The sequence below is a fragment of the Gymnoscopelus microlampas genome, assembly GCF_963454915.1.
Source record: "Gymnoscopelus microlampas genome assembly, chromosome: 7".
NCBI classification, from domain to species: Eukaryota; Metazoa; Chordata; class Actinopteri; order Myctophiformes; family Myctophidae; genus Gymnoscopelus; species Gymnoscopelus microlampas.
The window spans coordinates 43,753,021-43,777,589 of record NC_139944.1 but is presented as its reverse complement, the minus strand read 5'-3'; the positions used below and the strand labels follow the sequence as shown (position 1 = coordinate 43,777,589).

At 41.3% G+C, this 24,569-nt stretch overlaps 1 protein-coding gene across 1 annotated transcript; it reads left to right on the top strand.

The window, feature by feature from the left end:
• Positions 1-3,737: 3,737 nt before the first annotated feature.
• Positions 3,738-10,727, top strand: r3hcc1 (R3H domain and coiled-coil containing 1; the record flags this gene model as incomplete). The annotated part of the gene is made up of 8 exons (XM_084061830.1): positions 3,738-3,889; positions 4,050-4,187; positions 4,717-5,407; positions 5,701-5,873; positions 5,992-6,062; positions 6,156-6,251; positions 6,984-7,125; positions 10,082-10,727. 7 exons carry the CDS (start codon positions 3,738-3,740, stop codon positions 7,091-7,093), a joined length of 1,431 nt encoding a protein of 476 aa, XP_083917956.1. The 3' UTR covers positions 7,094-7,125; positions 10,082-10,727.
• Positions 10,728-24,569: the final 13,842 nt, after the last annotated feature.

Genomic DNA, 24,569 nt, shown 5'->3' with positions numbered 1-24,569 from the left:
TCCTGTCCACCCGTAGCCCAAGAGGGTCTGTACCCTGAGCTCACTCTAGGTGCTCCTCCCAGCGTGGTGTCCCCTCCAAAGCCAGGCCCAGGGGGTCCCATGACCAAAAAACAATAGGTGTGGCAAGGCCTTTTACATAGCTTGATCAAAAGGGTTGATTCAAGAAGATGTCTTACTCCAAACCAATGCTTTGTCTATACAGGTGGAGTGTGGCTCCCTGAAAGGACACCCACAACAGTGGGTGTGAGGCAAATGGCAACTTGTGATATGCATACAATCAAGAAATGTGTGTGTGTGTGTGTCAGTCATACCTGCCAACTCTCCTGTTCTCACCAGGAGACTACTGTTATTTGACCCTATCTCCTGGACGTTTCCTGTTCTTCCATTTCTCCTGTTTTGGGGAATTTCACCCTTTTTGTGTGTCAACCGGCTCAACTCATGATGTCTCAAAGACCCATATAAGACCTTTCCTCCTGTTATCGAACGGTCTAAGGTTGGACCTTGTGGTCTAAAGTCAAGAGCTCTTCCGACTGAGCTAAAGCTGGGGAACATTTACATTGGAGCAGCTGCCTTACAAACAGAAGTCACAGTTTCAACTCCCACCCTCGCCAGGGTCAAAAACTTTATATTTGAAATCCGAACGTTTATGTAGATGAATGAACAGGTCAAAAATGGAGAAAGTGCTAACACCAGGTTGAAGTTCATCCATGACAGTCATGACAGATCCAGAAATACAGGAACATTTAAGGTTGATCCACCATCAATCTTCAGCCTTAACCAAAAATCGACGTTGATTTAACAACTTTTGCTATCTGGGGTGGTACTAGTTTAAAATACAAGAAGTACTCAAAAGCACCAGGTGTTACCTAGAGTGAGAGATGCTGTAGTGGTCTGAAGATCAGACTTTCATAACAGAGGTTCCATGTTCGAATCCCAGTCCTCCTACAGTTCATTGCTGGATAACTTTGACATTTTCTATGCTAAAATACAAAAGAACAACTCAAAAGCACTAGAAGACACCTGCTGAGGGCCCAAAGGCGCCTTGTCGCAGTGGTGTGCTTGGTCGGTTGCCTCTGCTATACAGCAGACTTTTGGGATGAAGAAAAAAGAAAAAACCTCTGACATCTACACTTCATGGAGTACATTTTTTTGTACCGAATTAACCGAAATAAAGTAACAAAAAAAAACCCCCAAAATTAACAAACCCACCCGAAAAAAAACGAAAATCTCACCCTGTGGGTCGGTACCCAAGGGGGGTCCCTACATGATTTTGGGGGGGTCCCCAGATGACAGTGAAGTGACAATTCATAAGGACTTTTAAGAGTAGACCGTTTTAATACCTCAACAAAAGAAAAAAAGAGTAAGACCATTATTGCATCAAAAGTAATCAACAAACTATACTATGAAAACTGGTCAAATTGTCAAATAATATAAGAAAGAGGCAACATTTTTGGCTTGTTGTAGATCGTCTATTTTCACTGCTTTTCTTATTTCACTGCTTTTCACTATTTTCATCTGCTATTTCCACAATTTATCTGTGGACCTGACAGAGTCAAAGAAAATGTAATGCCTCAACTCCATTCCAAGAACCTTTCAGGGTGTGTGTGTGTGTGTGTGTGTGTGTGCGTGTGTGTGTGTGTGTGTGTGTGTGTGTGTGTGTGTGTGTACACGTCCAGATTTCAAATATAAAGTGCTTACCCCACAACCACGGATGTAACAAGTTGAAACGCTTGGGTCCAAGTACCCGTATATTCCTTATTGTTCAATAAAAAGCATTTTAATTCGATTGGTGGCCATTTTCTCAAAATGTTCTTCATTAACTTTCAACCACGCGACCCTATTGGTTGGGAGGTGTATTGCACTCTTACATTCTGAGAAAATGGTCGCCGATTGGATTAAAATGCTTTTTATTGAACAATACGGAAGATACGGGTACTTAGACCAAAGCGTTTCAACGTGTTACATCCATGGCCATGGGTTAACACTTTTAAATCTGAACGTTTTATGTAGATGTACGGAGATAAGGCAAAAAAACAGGAACAAAATGCGCCATGACGCTTAATTGAGATAGACGAGCGTCATGTTAACCGTGGCTAGTCTGATCCCCACTCCGGAGCACAAGGTGGCGGTAATGCACCACTGATTAGCTGAATGCCAATAGCCGTAAAACAAAAAGAACAAGAAGTTCATCGTAACAATTATCGCTAGCGGTGTGACGTGCTTCTTCACTATAGTCACTGCATCATCACTACTACCGTGCAGCTGTACCTGTGCTACACTTGAAACTATTCATTTCTGGTAAGCTAACGTTTACGTTGATTGAGCTGTGTATCTAGACCAACGTATCCTTTCTCCTTTAGCATATCGCATGCTAAGAGCTACTTGTCTGACTAGTGACTACCATAGACTACACCATTGGTTCTCAAAGTGGGGTACGGGGACCCCCAGGGGTACTTGAGGCGGTTCCAGGGGTCCCCAGCTAAATGATGGATAGGAACCAAATGGACCCTTGTGGTTCTGTAACTCTGAGAGTGTACGGGTCCATTTGGTTCCATTTGTACACTCTCAGAGTTAAATTAACATTGATTTTATAATATAAATTCGGGTCCCAGAGGTATAAATGCCATTAAATGGGGGTCCGTAGCCTAATGCATGTCAAACTGGGGGTCCTTGACATTAAATGGTTGAGAATCACTGCTAGAAAGCCGTATAAACCTTCTCTTATTGGGGTCCCTGGCTTATCTTTTCAAATGGGGGTCCGCGGGCTAATAAGTGTCAATTTGGGGGTCCTTGACATGAAAAAGTTTGAGAACCACTGGACTACACTGTTCGGTAGGATAGAACCCTTACCCTGAACAAAAACATTTGCAAAGTCCATGTGGTGGTTAGCAGCTTGAGATACACCGTCTGTCTGTCTGTCTGCCTGTCTGTCTGCCTGCACAGAAACTAAATAATATTCATAAAATGGTCATTTATACTTTGGACAAAAATGAAGTATTTTCAAAGGTTGCGTCTATCTTGTGGTTGATCTGATCGTATCTAATCTAACGTTGGTTAGGCTACGTTTTATAAACACAGATGTTCATTGTTTACATAGGTGACTTGTTTGTGTTTTCTAAAATGTGTGACCCTGTCTGTTAGCTAGAGTCAGTGGTTCTCAAAGTGGGGTCCAGCCTCCAGGGACCCTCAGGGTTCCTTGGGAGAGGGGGGGGGTCCGAATGGATTGATTGATTGATTGATGTACTTTATTTAGTAAGACATGAGAACAACAGCACATGGAAGTACAAATTCACAATACGAGGTCTACTAAACTGGAAGACTCATTAAAGCACTGAGCTTGTTTCAAATGAGTTCCCCACGCACACAAATCATGATGACATATAAGAGACAGACAGATATACACACTACTATAGAATGTCATACAATCAGTTTACAGGTTACTGGTATGAAGAGTGAAAAATATGTACCTTAAATGTATCCTTAAAGGTGTGTGAATGGATCCTTTAAAGGTGTGTGAATCATTTATGGGGGTCCTTGAAAAAAAGTTTGAGAAGTTGAACCACTGACTGAGCTAGAATAATCAAATAATAGTATTGGTTGGTTGACTGGGTTCGCAGTACAGGACCCCAGTGGAAACAGGCCATTGTGCTTTGGTTTATCCTTTTGTGTGAAACTGTACCTCTGTGCTTTTTTTGCAAACCGTTAATAAAATATTCAATCAATCAATACACTTAATTATGCCGTACTGTCAACAGGGGATACATCTTTATCTGTCCACCCTGGCGTTCCCTTGCTTTGATGGGACCTATCTCCCTAAACAAGAGAATGAGTTCGTCCACACTGTCCTTGAGGAGCTGGATGCGTACCAGGAAAAGGGGAACCACAAAAGGTAAGACTATATTCAACTGCTCTCAAGTTTATTTCATGTGAGCAGGTGTTACCTGGTCCATATATATAATGTTAATACTTCTCACAATGTGACAATAAAACCAAAACATCAGCTTATGGCACCGTTGCATTTTCCCATATCTGTCATGTCCTCTGTTCAGTGTGCTACTGTTCCCCGCTCTTTCGAGCCGACTTCGATACTTGACCCACAAGACCACAGAAGACCGCCCAGAGCTTGTCACCTTCTCCGTAGGGGAAGGCTGGAGCCGCAGGGTGGTGGTCTGCTATTCTGAGCTCAGGTATACTTTAAAAAAAAAATCAAGACTAATACACTGCACTGTACTGTAAATATATATATTTTTTTTTTACCTGTATATGCCCTGTATCTCTTATCTGCCATTGATGAGTGAATTTCCCCCACGGGATAAACAAAGATCGATCTATCTATGCTGGTATCTATCTATCTACGGTATCTCTCTAGCTCTCCATCTATCTCTCTCTCTCGCTATAACTACTGCTTTTAAAGAGAAAATACATGGCATTTCATGCCCTGTTCATAATGGTGTAAATGCCACGGCAGTATGGTAGAGTTGATACATCACACCATCTATCACCATGCTATCTTGTTAGATGCAAGTAGCTGTTATTTATGTCTTATATGATTGGGGATCCTGGCAATTGTCTAAGACTGTAGGTCAGCCATCACGTGAAAGAACAATTTTATCACCAGCTTAACCACTTTATGAAGCTGTTGGGATTGGTGTATTTTTATTTATTTAAAGGATACAACAGTAACATTTCATTTTATTTAACTTTATCTTGTAATAGGGGTGAGTTGGAAGAAGACAGTGACACAGAGGTGAGCAACAGACTGTGTGAGGATCCCTCATGGCCAAGACGAAGAGGAGGAATGCAGAGAGTGAGTCTAAGCCATCGAGAGTCTAAGCCATCGACCCCAAGGCACAACCGTGCACCTCGGAAGCCTGACCAGCCGCTCTATGTACCAAGGGCGTCCAGGGACAGGCAGTCCCTACAAAGCGTGCCGGCTCCCAGAGAGAAGTTTTCCAGCACAGATTGTTGTAACTGCTGCTGTTGTAGCACCAGCGCTTCTTCTGACTCCTGTTCGTGCTCCTCTTCTGACATTGCAGAGAGTACGACATCCACAAACATTTCCAACTGTGAGTCACTTCCCAGCACGCCCAACGGCCTAGCCAACGGCGTTGACGACACCTCCAGCAACAGCTCGCTGCCCTGTCCTCCCGATGAGCAGCGCGACATGCGTGTAAAGCAAGAACTTCAAGAGCTCTGGGACATGCCTATTTCGTATTTTATTTCCATGACTCTGGAGGACGATGAGAAGGAGGACATGGGTGGTTTGTCATGCAGCCCTAAAACAACAGACACAAACAGACAGGGTGGTGTGACATGCAGCCCTAAAACGACAGACACAGACAGACAGGGTGGTGGGTCACGCAGCCCTAAAACAACTGACACAGACACCACCATTTCCACTGAAGAGGTAGGCCCTACTAAGCAGTTGTTGACATAATTGTCATTGTCTTATAAAACCATTTTAAGAAAAGAGTTTTCATTTTTTTTAAACAAACCCGATGAAGCACTCTTCAGAAATGCATTCATCTTTTATTGTGTAAAACTATAAATAAAGATCTGTCTGAAGTAATTGAATCCATCATGCATGTTTTTCAAGGGGTGTGTGGTTATTCTGTCCTATGGATGTGAATCCTGCCAAGGATTATTCCTTATAAATGTGGAAGATAGCTTTTAACGATCTAAATGTTTATGTCCTCTCAGATCATACCATACCTGAAACATGTGGACGTCTGCTTTGAGCATGCCCATAACGACTACTCCTGTTTTGAGAATGTGTGGCTCAACCCGGATGAGTTTGGCCATGTGATTGAAATCTATGACTTTCCATCAGCTTTCACAACCGAGGACCTGCTGGATGCCTTTGCAGATTACAGGTCAGAGTAGAACAAATCTCACCTGAACTCTTTCACAGTACACCACTTTTACCTGTCAAAATGTCTGCTGTCAAAAAGAACTGTTTTTATTTAACAAAGTAATTTCTGTCTCACTCAGCGATGGTAGGATTAAAATCAAGTGGGTAGACAACACGCATGCCTTGGGTGTTTTCTGCAGCAACTCCGCAGGTATCGTCTCTATTCATAGTGAATAATGCCAAAACATTGCTCAGATAAAATAACTATCTAAAGTATACCTTTTGTTGTTTGTTTTGCATGCAGCACTCGATGCCCTCTCCATCCAACATCCTCTCCTGAAGACACGTACACTGTCTAAAGGGAGCAAAAAAGCTAAAGGCAAAGCCATCAGACGAGCCGGTAAGGGTAACGGGGAGATTACAAGTCTCATTGAGTCAAAGGGGCGTGACTGACAGCATAATGAATCGGTTTAATATCAGTTAAACCACCTTATTTGTTCAGTAAAGTGCAATATTGGCTGAGTGAGATATAGTGAAAATAGATTTTTTCGATAATGGCGCAACTAATTTGCATAATAATGGTACATGGGATATTTGATGTTTAACATGGCTCATAATTTTGTAAAAAAAAAATCCAATTTAGAAACATTGATTAGAAGTATATTTCCGGAATAAGATACCAGGGTTGTGGCTCTTTCGTAGCGGGAACTTTGGGGGGGGTGGGAGGGGTAACATACATTCACTGTTTTTGTATGCCTTTTGTTATTGACCTGTATGTGAAAATATAAAATAAAAAAACCTTGAACAAAATAGAAGTATATTTCCGGGAGGTGCATGATGCCCACTTCTTCCCACTCTACTATTCCTGATAAAGTTTAATTTGACATTACATGTGTACATGATGTGAAAACTGGGAGGAGTAACTTGGCAAAGAGTCAGATATAATATAATCAAATTAAATGTAACAACAATCGTCGTCTGGTAGTCTAAAGGCAACCACACTAATAATACAGAGAAAACAAGAGGGACTATTAGGCTGTATATTGTTCGTGGTGAAATTTCTTTAAGGCCACTTGAACACCATGTACTAGAGTGTCATTTGAAAATGTTTGTCGCCGTCTTGCCTGTTTAGAGTTTATGCAGCCGGTGAAGGAGCGTCCTCGGACAGACTCTACTGTCGCCAGGCGGATGGTGACCAGAGCCCTGGGGCTGCAGAGAGGAGGACGAACCAAACGATACTAAAGAGGAGCACTGTTGCCTAATGCCTAACGCAGGTAATGAGCCTTCGAGGGTATCAATAAAGCCAGCATCATACACTTGAAATTCACACGGAAACCAGGCACTAGGGATGTAGTAGTCACAGTCAGGATGGCTGCAGATGCCATTGTTTTGATTGTTGGCGAGGCGTTTCTAAAGCGGGCTACACACCAAACTTTATTGTCCTGCTACAGACTGTTAGTTGAAAGAAGTCAGGAAATCAGGTGTGAAAAGTTTGCTGAATACAGCTCTCCGCACAGTTGGCTTCCTGGTAGTCTAAATACTGACTTAAGGTGCAGTAAGTGATTTGGTTGGTTAAAATAAGTGTTAAATAGCTCTATACTCTGATTGTAATCATTGCTAAAGAGTGTTTGTTCAGTAACAAGGTTTTCCTGTCTCAGAAAACAGAACCAAAAGAAATCACTTGCACTAAGGTATTATATCATTACATTCGTTTCTTTTACAAGTCATATACAGAACGTCCCTTTCCAGGAGACAGCACAACATATTAGCTTTTTCATCATAGACATCGAGGACTGCTTTCATTCTTTTATTACAGAAAACTCGTAATGCTTTTCCCACATTCAACAATGCACACACATTGGAAACAATCACTCAGCTAAATCTCAGCTATTGATGAGTACCCTTGTAAAATGAAGAGCCTCTGGAGTCACTACATCACAAAAACATTGTAAAGGAATTTTCACTAAACATTGTGGCTTTTACAATACATCCAAGAAATCATATGAAAGTCCCTGACAGTAATAATTTAACAAAAGTACAAAAAAAGGCTGAGGGGATGCACTATGAAGATAAATCTACCGTACAAACAGAATACATTTGTCTTTCAAAGCTATTCTCAATGATATGGTACTTATTTCACCCTGGGGGTGTTGTCAATCACAGCGTAAAGGGATAAGTCTGTTTTTCGCTGTGTAGTATGGTTGTTTAGTATGGTGAATACTGAATAGTGAGCATAGCCTAACTTACTTTAATTCCTGGATGTCTATGGGATTGAAAGTAGCAGCAGCTCTCAAAAGTAAGGAAAAACCTCTCATGAAGATGCATTGCTGGTCTAACAAGACTACAAATTGTAAAGAATGTAACTATTAGCAAAGTAATGATTACAAAAAAGCCACAGGGCATGAATAAATAATACTGTATAACAGTATATAATGATTTTTTGAAAAAGTCATGCCAAATTATCCATGAGAAAATGTTAAGGTAATGTTAAAATAATCAGCTTTGGAGAAGTTTAAAGCTGCAACATGAGCCCACAGAAATCCAGGGATTGAGCTAAAATAAGCTACGCTCACTGTTCAACCCAACTTCTGTGTGTGGGTGGGTGGGGGGGGGGGGCACTCTGGGAAAATAGGGGAAATATATGGTTTCTCCAAAACCAAACTATCCCTTTGAAACCCTTAAATATCCTATTTCATAGGTGCATATTTGTGTGATGGATATGTTGCTCATTTAAGATTGCTCCAAGAAAGGGAAGAAACGCTACAAGATTCTGAGAACCAGATTTAGCACCAGACTAGATGTGGTTCATGCCTTTTTATATATATCGGGCTGAAATGTCCCATCTCATAGTCAAGAGGATGTCAGAAGCTTTTTTAAAGCGCAAATTGCATGAATATTTAAATGGAATGGCAACTATGTTGCTTAACTTGTTCAAAAAATCTTGTGCGTGCCCAACCTGGCAAATTTGTAATTAAGAACAAGGGCAAAGTGTACAGTACATTTAATTGGTTATACCCAGGGTCTGAAATTAATATCAGCCAAGCAACAAATGCTGGTAGACCTTTGGCATGTACGTTTTAGAAGTCACACAACACTTTAATCCTCCCAAGTCGGCCATAACACCCATGACTATATTTTGCATTTTAAAACAAAATGCCAGACGCCAGAGGATGACGGGTGACTTTTTTTTTGCAAAAAAATATCAGCCTTGATGGTTCAGCACTGTCAGCCATGGCTTACACACAGACACACATGCGCACGAGTGGATGTACTTGGTGGCACTCATGTCCTCGTCAATACACTGTACTAATTATACACATATCAAAACATCTCCATTGTATCACTTCACCTCCTAGACATCTTTTTCATAGACCTGTCCTGAGTAGTAAGTCTGACAATTGCGTTTTAAAACTAGGATACTTATAACTAGTGGTTCATATCTTTGAATTTGGACCCTCCCTTTACAATATGCTATGACCAATGTATTTTATTCACAACCATAATGTGTTATTATGCAGATCAAATGTATGTATGATACGTGACACAAAAGTATTTTTAGTTTTTTGGCTGTTAGAGAAATATATTTTGGCGGGAATTATTTTTCATTACCAGACATTTGGCTTTAAAAAAAAAAAAATCAGACCCTGGTTATATTGCAGTTTTTTTTTGGTATCGTCACTGTCAGATATAATTAATAGCAACAGCAAGCAAGCAATTCATTCTTCCATTGTCCATTTGTAAAAGTTGAGCTGAGGCACCAATCCAGCAATGAGAGGAGGGAGAGGAGTACAGCCTCCACTAGTGGTTGTCAAGTGTTCATTTGGTGTGGCTGCTTCAACAATATCCTCCACCTGTTGCCGTGTTTAATGTCCAACTGCCAAGCCTGTCCTGGGCCTACCTGTGCCACAGCTGGTTGGTCAGCAACCCAGGGAACGATTCCTCTGTCTCTGAACTTAGTGAGCCACCTGAGGGAGGTAGAGAGGTCCAAATATGAATGCAAATAATATGAACCTTTATCCAAAAACTAAAACAAACAAAACAAGGTAAAAGCAGTTATCAAGTCAAGATTAACAACATTTTAGGTTTAGGAATTCTGATTGAAAATGAAGATTCGGCCTAAAGCAAAATGTCATCACTGGCTATTCAAAAAGTCTCATAATGTAGCCTAAACATTTGACATTCCTTATGTATGTATGTATGTATAATCTGATTTATTCTGATTTCTTCTAGGCACAACAACAAGCCAACACTACAGAAAAATAATCTACAGGAGCTGTCCTGGTTTAATGGGAGGTTCCATTCAGCTGATGCTGAGCTTGTTTTTGGTTGAATTCAGAGTTGCTTCAGCCTGGACTGCCAGGCCACCGGGCGCCCCACTTCAACGTTTTTTTTGTTTTAAGGAAGGCCAATGACCACCTAGTTGAGAGAGAGAGAGATGAAGCAGGGACCCCCCACTACATATTGAATAAAATTGTATTGCAGATTAAACTTGCCCCCCTTACTTTCCCCCTGCCCCCCTTTCTTAATTCAGTATTGAATTTAAAATAAAAAAAAACTGTTTTTATTTTTACAGGATGCCAAGAATTTCTTATTTTTCTTATTTATTAGGTGCGAGTGTCTAAAAATACCTTTTATACTGATTGCTTTGACAAACCGTTTTAGTTTTTTCCATTTGAAAAGGAATTCCTCATTTGCCCTAAAGAGGGCGCTACAGGTCTAGGTCCTGCCTAGTATCGCAACAGCAATACTTGGTATGACATTCCTCATCATATCATCAGTCAAGACGAGCATTTACAGTTTTGTCAAAGGATTTTTTAAAATCCTGTGTGAATGTTATATTTAAATTTGTAAATAATCATATTAAAGCTTTATTTGAGTTAAGTTATAATGTTTTTTTTGTTTTTCTAGAATATGTTTTCATTCAATCTGCATACATTTTTCATATTAATTGTTTTCATTTTACTCTTTTCCCTGCTGATCTCAGCCTTTCTGGGCCCTATTCCACGAAAGGTGAATTAAATAAGCCTGGCCTTAAAGGAGACATCCGGGCATTTTAAGTGTTATCTTTGATGTGTGGCAAATCACTCACCAACGCAGAAATGCCCATTGAGTTACTCCACAGATCCCCCTGTCGACCCCCACCGTTGGCATAATTGCTGGCTGCTTGTCTCTCTGCCTGGCAACACCAGGTTGCCAGGTTCGGAGAGAAACAAGCAACGAGCGTTAGCTCGTTCTGTTATTAGCGGTTAGCTTGTCGGGACTTTCAGCGCCTGTAAGGGTATCATGGGACTCCACAATGAGTGCTAGGAGAAAAAAAACAGACTTTGCATTTGTTAAAATAGGCGAATTTGGGCTATTCACGCGCCTCCTATTATGCCAACGGTGGGGGTCGACAGGGGGATCTGTGGAGTAACTCAATGGCCATTTCTACGTTGGTGAGTGATTTGCCACACATCAAAGATAACACTTAAAATGCGCGGATGTCTCAAATCCAGGCTTGACAAAGTCGGTCCGTATAGCCTGGTTTATTCCGTTCCATGAACGCCAAGCCAGGCTGAAAAGGAGCGACTTTGTCGAGCTAGACCTTGTCAAGCCAGGCTGTGTCGAGCCAGGATAATGAAGCCAGGCTTCACGTATTCCTGTAAAAGACCATGAAAGTCGATAGCAGAATCCTTGAACTTGACCAATCATGGAGCCCAAAACGAAAGCAGCGTTCTTCTCTGTGGCTGAACAGCAGCACTGCAGCAGCTCATGGAACAGTGGCGTTCCATGAGCTCAAGCACCGGCTTCGAATGCTATCAATGCATTGAATGGGAGATTATCACGTTTTATCAGACCATTGAATGGGCGAAGTAGGCGAGCTACCGTCTACCCCGCGATTTGTCAGACCATTCATTGGGCGTAATCAGGAGCTACTGACCTACCGACGGAGGCGGAGCAGTCCCCACAACAATATTTACGATTCTGTCCATATCGGTACATAACTCGAACGGCGCTGAGTAGGCACAGGCGAGGGTCGCACCGCTCCGGACGGCAACTCAGTCGCCTTAGCTCCTTCGGTGGCCCGTCGCGGGGCTCCACCTCGCCTGAGACTGCGCGCCTCCGTCATGGTCCGAAACCGAAACAACCAAAACCAAAACCGAAACTAAAGTATTTAAGTCATCTCCGTCGGTAGGTCAGTAGCTCCTGATTACGCCCACTGAATGGTCTGATAAATCGCGGGGTAGACGGTAGGTCGCCTACTTCGCCCATTCAATGGTCTGATAGAACGTGATAATCTCCCATTCTATGCATTGATAGCATCCGAATCAGGTGGCTCAAGGCTCAAGCTGCTCTCGGAGTCACTTTTGCCAGGTGAGTACAGGTGATGGCCCAGACCCCTGGCACTCCTGGTACCCCATGCGTCATGTCTCTCATTTTCTACAATGTATTTGATATTACCTTTATATTATTTAATACATTTTGCATTTCATCCTATATATATTGTCCAGCAACCTTTATGATAAACGCGAAAAAAGATAGCCTTGGGCCTTGAGTCCCAAGACTCAAGGCCCAAAAGAGAAATTTGATGTCTCCGCGGGAGTAATTGGTTCGACTCAAGACCCAAAAGAGAAATTTGATGTCTCCCCGGAATCATACGAGGAAGTAAAATGTATAATAAACAAGAAAGGAAACATGGCTGCAATAAATGGATCCAGGGAGAAAACGTGGCAAAGTATTGCCGACAAATTAAATGCACAAGTCGTCCAAAAATATTTACAATTTATATGCAAGTTCATAAATATATAAGTCAGTTAGGCTTAAACATGAGGAATGTATAGTGAATATTGGAATTATCGCCTACTAATCTACAATGCGATAGCCTATTATATGCGCCATGCATCCAACCAATTATGTCTAAGTCTGTGCTCAGGAATGTGTCAAAAACAAAAAAATGAATTCAAGGCTTCATGGAGTGTGTAATTGATAGAAAATACGTTTTTTTTGTGTGAACTATCCTTTTAAAGTTAAATATTTCAAAAACTACAAATCATTTCAAAGTAAAACATCTCAAGGATGCATGTCCACAGTAAGGTGGACTTTTTGAAGTGTGAATGGAGTTTCTAGGTGAAAGTTTTTTTTTTGAGGTCCCAAAAACGTCCATCGACCTCCATTATAAATCTCTGAACTTTTAAAGGAGTACAATTCTAAAACTATTAAACATTTCAAAGATTCCTTTTCAGGCAAACATGTCCACAGTAAGATGAACATTTTAAAGTACGAATGAGGTTACTAGGCGTAAGTACAGTGTATATATATATATATATATATATATATATATATATATATATATATATACAGTACGTTGCAGTATTGATACTTTTACTTATGTAAAACATTTGTGTACTTTTTCCACCACTGACTGCACCCACTTTGAGAAAACCTGCCATAGAAGCCAGGTTTAATATAGGCTCTATGCACAGCAGCCATATTATCACTTCCTTCACAGGTGTTACCAATGATACTAATGAAGGCTCTGTTCCATTTAGTGTAGCACAGTGGTGTCCACAATCCCCATTACTGAGAGTGTAGTACAAATGGAACCAAATGGACCCTTACGGGTCCATTTGGTTCCATTTCTACACTCTCAGAGTTACACACCTGTAAGGGGCCATTTGGAAGCCCATGACGGTCCCTGGACCCCAACTGTAGACCCACTGGTGTAACAGAGTCAGAGTGTTTCCAGTGGGCCAACATGCACAATATCAGCACCCTGACTCTGTTTGACCAGAATGGAACAGAGCCTTCATTAGTATCATTGGTAACACCTGTGAATGTCTTCATAATATGGCTGCTGTGAATAGAGCCAATTGCTCCACACTCCCCTAGAATAAAAAAGAAGGATGGATTACAGGGGCGTGTCCCAGCGTAGTACCGGGGTATTGCACATGCGCAGTGTTATCAGGAAGTGCACGACGGAGTGTTCCAGCAGAGGCGCTACATAAAAACCCCCGGGATCCCTTCTCAGTCAGTCGAGGTGTGTGTTTGTTGTTCTCTCCACTCAGCACCTAAACAGCTGGAGGTTTGTAATTCTAATACACAAGTGGACTAAATGACTTACATAGTTATAAAGAACAACAACAAAGTGACATAAACCCCCATATCCAAGTTATTAATATGCATATCTATCATGTGGTGTTCACAATCAACAAATAAAAATACATTTTGAAGACGAATATAAGTTTTTATACTGTGAGCATATCTAAACGCATAGGCCACATATATATATATATATATATATATATATATATATATATATATATATATATATATATATTTTTTTTTTTTTACCTAATCTCTTCTATGCAGCGACTCCAAATATAGTCTTAATATGTGGGCTACAAATCCAATAAAGTAGCCTACACTAGTTGTCATACTCTGTATGTAGTTCCAAATGCAATTTCGGAGCAATAACATTTTCCTATTTAAAAGTATTTCTATTTATATGTATGGTCATGGTTATTGTGTAATTAAAAACAATGCTGTTTATTACCACACTACAGCACGTCTGAATCTCGAGCACTTCAATTTGCACAAAATACCTGACAGTAAAGCATCAGTAGATGAGAATTTTAATGATTTCTATAACTTTGGGCTAATATTCATTCAGTGATATGCCACACAATTGTGCCTATTATGGCACTAAATAGGCCTACTTGTTTTGGCCATATTAACATTTAATTTCAGCAAATAAAGATCTTCAGCAGGTCTCCGTGGCTACTGAAGTGACACAAAACAAACACTACCGTTTAAGGGTCACACGCTGCCATCTACTGAGCCTTTTTGTATGTTCAGGCAGGATTTTACTGCGCATGTGCAATACCCCGGTACTACGCTGGGACACGCCCATGTAATCCATCCTTCTTTTTTATTCTAGACACTCCCTAGGAAGCAGGAGGGGGGGGGGGGGGGGAGGGGCGGGGCTATTTGAACCACAAATTATCGGGCCCGCCCCCTCTCTCACAAATTTACACCGACCGACAAACACACTCACAGACACTCAGCTCTGCAATGTTTCGAAGTAAAAAGAGTGAACTAAACAACTCATAATGTTTACCAGGGTGGTAAAAAAAAGCTGCTAAAACCAGACCGTGGAAACACAATGAATTATCTCCAACCGACAAAAACTGAGGTGAGTTTCTACAGTAGCCCTGAAACATGACTCGAGTCATACCATGACAGTCATGGAACCACTTGTTCCTGGTTTGCGATTTTTTTTTTACATTTACAACAATCACATCTACATTAACGTTCCGATTTCAAATATAAAGTGCTGACCCTCAAGCTACTGATGTAACAAGTTGGGGCGCACTGTACTCGTATCTTCCGTATTGTTCAATAAAACGCATTTTTAATCCGATCGGCGGCCATTTTATTTTTTATTTGTAATATATCAGAGTGCAATACACCTCCCAGCCGATAGGGGCGCGTAGTTGAAAGCATTGGAGAAAATGGCTGGTGATCGGATTAAAAAGCTTTTTATTGAACAATACGGACGATACGGATACTTAGACCAGTGCACTTTAACTGGTTACATCCATGGCTTGGGGGTCAGCACTTTATATTTGAAATGTGAACGTTTATGTAGATGTACGGCTTGTAAATGTCAAAAATTCGCAAACCAGGAACAAGTTGTTCCATGACGCTTGTGACAGACGAGCGTCATGTGAAACATGGCCATTCTACAGGTGTGATAGCTTAGCTAATTAGCTGTTCAGCATTAAGGAATTGATGGAATTGTGTGTAATTTCACTTTGATGTTCCTTTGGAAAAGCAACAACTAGTAAGGATGAAGAGCTATGTAGTGTGATGTTTGTGAAGGGAATATGTTGTATTATTGAGCTGTGTTTGTTTGTGATGCTGAGACACTGAGTGCCGCGCTATGAGCTTGTAGATCTGCTATTTTTGAAAATTTGTGAAAACCTCTGTATATATGTATTTTTTTTAAAACAAACATTTTTTTACTCATATCTTTGCTTCTGGAGGTACAAAACAATATATATCAAATTTGGGGTCCTTGACATGAAAAAGTTTGAGAACTACTGGTGTAGTTTGTAATGTTTAGAGGTAGTATGTTTGTAGGTTAGTGGTGTAGTTTGTAGGTTAGTGGTGTAGTTTGTAATGTTTAGAGGTAGTGAGTTTGTAGGTTAGTGGTGTAGTTTGTAGGTTAGGGGTGTAGGTTAGTGGTGTAGTTTGTAGTGTTTAGAGGTAGTGAGGAAGACGTGTGCTGGCAGTGATGATGAGATACATTATGGATGTTTCAATGGGCTCTATGAACAGAAGCCATACTGGAAATAAATTGGGCCTCTTCCTTACTTCCTTTTACAGGTGTTACCAATGATACTAATTAAGGCTCTTTTCCATTCTGGTCCAACAGAGTCAGGGTGCTGATAGTGTGTTTGCTGGCTCACTGGAGACACTCTGCTACAACATTGGGTCTCAAAGTGTTCTTGAGGGGGGTTCCAGATGGCCCCTTATATATCTGTAACTCTGAGAGTGTACACATACAACCAAATGGACCCTCACTGGTTCATTTGAACACTCAGAGTTATGGGAGTCCTTGAAATTAAAAGAACCACTGTGCTACACTGAATGAAACAGAGCCTTCATTAGAATCATTGGTAACACCTGTGAAGAAAGTAGGTCAGGGGCCCAATTAATATGGATACTATGCCATGGTGGAAAAAGTACTCAATGTGTTTACTTAAGTAAAAGTCTCTATACTGAAATGTAGAACTACTCTTGTTACAAGTAAAAGTCTGGAATTCAAAATGTACTTGAGTAAATGCACTTAGTTACTTTACACCACTGCTACTGTGCATAGAGCCTATTTGTATCCAGGTGGACTGTTCAGCGTTGTTTTGTTGATGCCGCCAGTATGTCATGTTTCTACTGTAATGTAGTTGTGTATTTGGTAGTGCAAGACCGCCAAGGTTCTTTGATCTCTAAGAATGCTTTACATCATTGGTTCTCAAAGTGGGGTCCGGGGACCCCCAGGGGTACTTGAGGGGATACCAGGGGGTCCCCAGCTAAATAATTTATAGGAACCAAATGGACCCTTATGGGTCTGTAACTCTGAGACCCTAACGGGTCCATTTGGTTCCATTTGTACACTCTCAGAGTTACATTAACATTGATTTTACAATATAAATTGGGGTCCCAGAGATAGAAATACCATTAATTGGGGGTCCGTAGCCTAATGCATGTCAAACGGGGGGGTCCTTAAATTACAATGATTGAGAATCACTGCTAGGGCCGTAAAAATCTTCTCTTATGGGGGTCCCTGGCTTATCTTTTCAAATGGGGGTCCGTGGGCTAATAAGTGTCAATTTGGGGGTCCTTGACAGGAAAAAGTTTGAGAACCACTGCTTTACATAACCGTGGGGACTTTTATTTTGTTCCAAATAAAATAAGTAATAAATTGATCTAGCATATTGAAATAGGATTTTGGTATGCAGACTGGAATAAGTGAATGCATTTTGTGTGTATATATATATATATATATATATATATATATATATAGATAGATAGATAGATAGTAAAATTGTGTCGCAGATTAAAGTTTTCCCATGGGTTTCATCGATAGATTCATTGACTATCAGTGTTGTGTGAATGAATGGTAGACATTTAACCACTTAAACCGTTATACACTTAAACCCTGCTATATAAGTTTGATTAGATAAACTATGCTGTGTACAGGATACAGTATACGTATATATCTGGTATTTATCTGGCTCTCGGTCACTTGAATTAATGTTTGTTTGTTTGTTTCTCAGAGTGGAGACGGACTGTGCCGAGGTTGCGCCATAAATGCCCAGAAGACTGAGGTTCTCACCTGCAGTATAACACCCTCCCAGAACATCCACCTCTAATGACGACGCAGAGGTGATCTGGTGAAGCTAGCCAGATGTACGTAGGCCTGTCACAATTCTTACATAATCGTCTGATTGCAATTATTTGAGATAATCGCAATTATTTTGCATAATCGTTGAAGTATTATTATTTGTATGACAATTAATCGTCAACTTAAATTTGTAATCATGACAGCCCTGGACGGACGGACGGAGGATGGAGATGACGGGATACGCCGCTGGAAGCTCAACCCGAGGATGCCCTAGAGATCGAGAGCTTGGAGATCTCTCTCTATCCACGGATTTGTCTGCATGGGGCGGGGGGGATTCCTCTGCGGCGCTGGCCCTGGTCTGCCTGCGGTGGTCTCCATCCGGTGTATCGATCGCTGATTTATCACATAATTCCACTTCAGTGTGTTTTGTGCACATGACAGTGTGTCACGACAGTGTGTATGTGTCTTCGTTGATGCATAAATCCACGACAGTGCGTTCTGTGCTTTTGTATCCACCTCGATGTTAAACACCGGTTGGTTTCCGCCGCCGAAAGACCCAGGTCGGCCGGGGGTTTCCTCTGAAGACGGCTCAAAGTAAGGAACCTCTTTAGGGCTGTCACCATTATGACGTTGAACTTGGCGATAAATTGTCGCTCAAATAATTGCGATTTAACTATTTAATTGCGTCTTACTGACATTTTCAATAAAACTTTGTCTGGCTTTTTTTAGGCTTCGTAAACAAAAGGCGAGCTACACGCTCAAAACGCATCACGTCGTGATGCGTTTTGAGCGTGTAGTTCGGCTATTTCCACAATTTTTTGAAAATGTTTAAAAAATATATGAACATTTTTCAACATGGAAACGATTATGACTATGATCCCCAAAAAAGTATTGCGGTTATCTCAAATACTTGCGATTATGTAATAATAATTGTGACGGTCCTACCTGGTCATTTTTCCTTTTCCTTTGCTGGATGCTGCAGTTGCTTTATGCTGCAGTTTGTTGGATGATGCTTGTGGTGAATACAGCTATGCTGTTCGTGTTGGATGCCGTTTGGGTCGTACGTGTGATGATGTGGTTAAAGATTTTTGCTCTTTTTTTCAGGTTTGAAGGCCGACGTTGAATCTATGACTATGTTGGTAGTGTAGTTTTTGTTTTCATCTGCCTCTGCAAATCCAGGCTGTACCTGGTAATTTTGAAAAGGTCCATAAGACCTTGTTCATTTGTAAGGTCACTGTTTGGTAGGTACCAAAAGGACACTGTTTGGTAGGTCCCAAAAGTCACTTTTTGGTAGGTACCAAAGGTCACTTTTTTCTGGCTGGGTTGGGGGGAACTGTGTAAATCCAGGCCTGGACCTGGTCATCTTAAAGGTGTGTGTGTGGGGGGGGGGGGGGGGGGGGTCACACGATCATCAATTTCAAACCAATGGAGCAACTATTTTTTGTTTCTCGCCCACCTGAGTTACATCACGGCAAGGTAACTATACAATGCAAACATCTAGCAAAGTTATTTCATGATATTTTATGAACAATCTAATAATGAGCATTTTTCTTTTTTTTGTTTGGTAGCTTTATTTTTTTCAGAAGGAGAAGCCATTCCGGTACACTTCGGTGAAAAAGAGAAGGCACGTCCCCCGATGTATTCGCTATGGGGTCGGGTGAAGGCCAACAGGAAGCCCGACCCCAGATGACCCCGATCTTCAACGCGGAGCAGCTCTGTTGTGCACAGCGGCCACTCGATCCTGTAGGTTTACACTCTATAACACTCGAAGGATCAGACCCTTCCTCACCCAGGAGTCAGCCCAGCTCCTTATCCAGCCATCAGTCATATCAAAACTTGACTATTGTAACTCTCTCCTTGCTGGCCTCCTGGCATGTGCACTTAAGCCTCTCCAAATGATCCAGAATGGAACTTTTGGTCTTCAACCAGCCAAAAGGGGTCACATGTCTTCATCTTCTCCGCTCCCTCTATTGGCTCCCAGTTACTGCCTCGCACAGAGTACAAAACACTGACATTGGCCTACAAAGCAACCAAAGGTATGGCACCCCATATCTTCAAAGCCTGATCCAACCCTACAACCCCCCCCCCGCTCTCTCAGATCAGCTAACACAGGGAAGCGGTCAGAACCTTCGCTAAAACATCCAGGACAACGCTCCACACGTCCCATACTCTTCTCCCTTCTGGCTCCCAAACTATGGAATGAACTCCCCATTGCAATTAGAACTGCAGACTCACTCTCAACCTTCTGCCATAATCTGAAGACTCACCTCTTCAGACTCCACCTAAGCCTGTAGCACTTGCCCTAGCCTTGACGACCTTGCAGGCTTATGCAAAGGCTAAAATGTAACTTCGATAGGATGTTATGTAATCAGATGGTAATTGTTGACCTGGCATCCTATAGAGTGTATAGTTTCAATGTACATGCTGATGATAGGTCCTTGGTTTACGTATGTATTAATTACGTTTATGTATTAATCGCTCTGGATTAAGCATCTTCAAAATGCCTACATTTTAAAGCTCCTTCCTCCACCACCTCCTTCCACCACCACCACCTTTTACCACCCTCCTTCCACCACCTCCTTCCACCACCTTCTACCACAATTTACAATCTAGACATTTAGCAGACGCTCTTAATCCAGAGTGATTTACAGTAAGCAAGGACAACACAAGATAATGCATCAAATGCATCGAAATGGTAATCTAATAATAAAGATAATAAAGTAATAAATAAGTAAACTAATAATCTAATAATAAAGTAATACATAAGTAAACCAATAAACTAATACATAAGTAAACCAAGAACCTATCATCAGCCTGTACATTGAACCTATACACACTATAGGATGCCAGGTCAACAATGACCTGGCATCAGTCTACATAACATGCTATCTAACATTTTAGCCTTTGCATAATCCTGCAAGGTTGTCAAGGCTAGGGCAAGTGCTACGGGCTGAGGTGGAGTCTGAAGATGTGAGTCTTCAGATTAGGGCAGAAGATTGGGAGTGAGTCTGCAGTTTTAACTGCAATGGGGAGTTCATTCCATAGGTTGGGAGCCAGAAGGGAGAAGAGTCTGGGACGTGTGGAGTGTTGTCCTGGATGTTTTAGAGAAGGTTCTGACAGCTTCCCTGTGTTAGCTGATCTGACAGAGTGGGAGGGGTTGTAGGGTTGGATCAGGCTTTGAAGATATGGGGGTGCCATACCTTTGGTTGCTTTGTAGGCCAATGTCAGTGTTTTGTACTCTGTGCGGGCAGTAACTGGGAGCCAATGCAGGGAGCAGAGAAGGGGGAGACATGTGCTAAGTTTGGCTGGTTGAAGACCAAGCGTGCTGTGGCATTCTGGATCATTTGGAGAGACTAAAGTGCACATGCCGGGAGGCCGGTAAGGACAGAGTTACCATAGTCCAGTTTTGATATGACTGATGTCTGGATAAGGAGCTGGGCTGACTCCTGGGTGAGGAAGGGTCTGATCCTTCGAATGTTATAGAGTGTAAACCTACAGGATTGAGTGGCCTCTGTGATAGTGGCTCTTGAATGAGAGCTGACTGTCCAGGACAACACCAAGGTTCTTGGCTGTTGGAACCAAAGTTACCAGGGCGTTGTCTATAGAAATGGTTAGATCTTGCATGGGGCAGGACTTAGCTAGGAAGAAGTGAAGTTCTGTCTTGTCTGGGTTCAGCTTGAGGTGGTGTGAAGACATCCACTGTGAGAAGTCAGCCAGACATGCAGTGATGCACTCTTCCACCTGTTTGGCAGACGTGGGGGAAGGATGGAAACATTTGAGTGTTATCGGCATAGCAGTGATAAGATAGATTGTGCACAGAGATAACAGCGCCAAGAGATTTAGTGTACAAGGAGAAAATGAGGGGGCCAAGTACAGATAGCTGGGGGACCCCGGTTCGGAGGGTGCGGGGAGAGGAGAGCAAATCTTTCCAAGAAACCTGGTAGGTCCGGCCAGTTAGGTAGGAGGAGAACCCAGCTGGTGGTTCACTGTGCCAAATGCTGCTGATTGGTCTAGAAGAATCAGGACTGCAGAGTGGGAGCCAGCCTGGGCAGCATGTAGTGCTTCTGTGACTACAAGGAGTGCAGTTTCCATAGAGTGGGCCGGTTTGAATCCTGACTGGTTCGGATCAACAGGTTGTTCTCTGAGAGATGGAGAGAAAGCTGGTTGGAAACGACACGTTGAGAGAGAATGGAGGGGTTTAGGGACCTCAGGTTACGTCAAGTGGTGACGGTCTGCGGGTGAGTAGGTTTAGAAAGAGAGAGGGAGAAGGTTATGAAGTGATGGTCAGAGTTATTTAGGGAGGTAACAGAGAGGTTAGAGGGAGAGCAAGCTCTGGATAACACAAGGTCCTACACACCCTCCTTCCACCACCACCTACCACCCTCCTTCCACCACCCCCTCTTTCCTCCACCACCACCTCCTTCTACCAATCTCCTTCTACCACCCTCTTTCCACCACCCTCCTTCTACCACCACCTACCTCTACCACCCTCCTTCTACCACCTACCTCTATCACCCTCCTCTACCACCTACCTCTATCACCCTCCTTCTACCACCTACCTCTATCACCCTCCTTCTACCACCACCACCACCACCACCACCTCCTTCATCCACCTCCTTCCAGGTCTCACTTCTGTTTGTAATACATGTTTCCTGTTTGTTTGTAATTCATGTTTGTTTGTAATACATGTTTCCTGTTTGTTTGTAATTCATGTTTGTTTGTAATACATGTTTCATGTTTGTTGTTTGTAATGCATGTTTCATGTTTGTTTGTAATGCATGTTTCATGTTTGTTTGTAATACATGTTTCATATCTGTTTGTAAGTCATGTTTGTTTGTAATACATGTTTCATGTTTGTTTGTAATACATGTTTCTTGTTTGTAATGCATGTTTCATGTTTGTTTGTAATGCATGTTTCATGTTTGTTTGTAATACATGTTTCATATCTGTTTGTAATTCATGTTTGTTTGTAATGTATGTTTCATGTTTGTTTGTAATACATGTTTCATATCTGTTTGTAATTCATGTTTGTTTGTAATGTATGTTTCATGTTTGTTTGTTTGTAATGTATGTTTCATGTTGTCTCGTCAGAGTTAGTCTTGTCCTGTCCCCACTCTCGGCCTGCACCTTGTCGTGGTGAGTGGGCTTTGAACCAAGACAGGCCATTCAACCCATTAAAACCTAGTGGTGTAAAGTAAGTACAAATCTGATGAATTCTTACTTTACCGGAGTATTTCCAATTTTCAATACTTCTACTCCACTACATCTCAGAGGCAAATATTATACTTTTACTCCATTACATTTATTTGAAGACTTGAGTTACTAGTTGTAGCCCGATGTATACATTTCGGCCATTTGAAAATCGATCTACGAGCTACGAGCTTGTAGATTTGCTATTTTCAAGTTATTTTTTTACATTTGAAAAATTGTGAAATGGAACATTCTACATAATGAGTACTTGGTACTTTAGGTAAATTTGTATACCAATACTTTGTACTTTTACTCAAGTAAATTCTGAATTTCTGACTTTTACTTGTAACAGAGTATATCTACATTGCAGTATTGGTACTTTTACTTAAAGGGATATTTCACTTTCAAAAAAACTTTTGGTCATTTTATCGTCTACTCAGGCCTTTGTGAGTCCCCCAGACAGTTTTTAAGTTGCTCGATTCAGTATTTAGATATTTGATATTCATTTTATCAGACATGCCCCCCTTCCTATACAAACCCATTGTAACTTCAAACTCCATTTTAACCATGTTAGATTCATCGAAAACAAATCAAATATCTAAATACTGAATCGAGCAACTTAAAAACTGTCTGGGGGGTTTACAAAGGCCTGAGTAGACGATAAAATGACCAAAGGTTTTTTTGAAAGTGAAATATCCCTTTAAGTAAAAAAGAGTACTTTGTCCACATTTTAGATTTTAGCTATATACTGTATGTATATAAAGGCCCAAGTTTTTCAGAAACTATTAGGATTTAGAACAGTGGTTTAGAAACATACATGTATGCATGCATGCATACACACACACTAGGGCTTTCACCAACTAGTCGACTAGTATAACCACTAGTCGACCTTGTTGGTACTAGTCGAATAGTTGATCAAATAAATTGCCATTGTTTTAATGCCATTACTACTATTATTATTATTATTATTATCCTCCTGCCTTTATTTTTATCAAAAGGGGGTCAAAAGTATGCCCAATAATAGGCTATTATTGGGCAATAACCCCCTTTTGAGGATCCTTGGAGACACTGCTGTGCTGCTGTGCCAGAAGCGCTTCCCTTGAAATGGCATAGAAATAAAGGAAGGAGGATAATAACAATAGTAATGGCATTAAAACGATGGCAAAAAAAAAACTACCACTGGGTCAAATTAGTCGACCAGTAAAAATCTCTAGTCGTGAAAGCCCTATTTGTGGATAGCCTAAGGTTTGGTCTTGATGAGCTGGACCCACCTGTGACCTTCAAGCTAAAGTTCAAATGAAACAAACAGCGACCGCTCATCACAACGTGTACTCAAATAGTTTAGACTCATTTCCAGACGTCACACTGATAAGAACCAGTATGCGCGCTTACACGCAGGCCCGAGCACTCATTAGACGTAATGTAAAAGTGGTCACAGCACTCATGCAAATCGTGCCCATCGTAACTACATTTTAGAGGATACCTAGTATGGGTGTATTTATTTATTCTCTATTTTGCGTTTACAGGAATTAATTAAAAATCTAATTTTAGGGACCTTTGATATAAAAAAAATACACAAAAGTAGATCTCATTATGACCACAGGTATACTCTAACATTCACACTCTCAGAGAGAGTGAACGTTA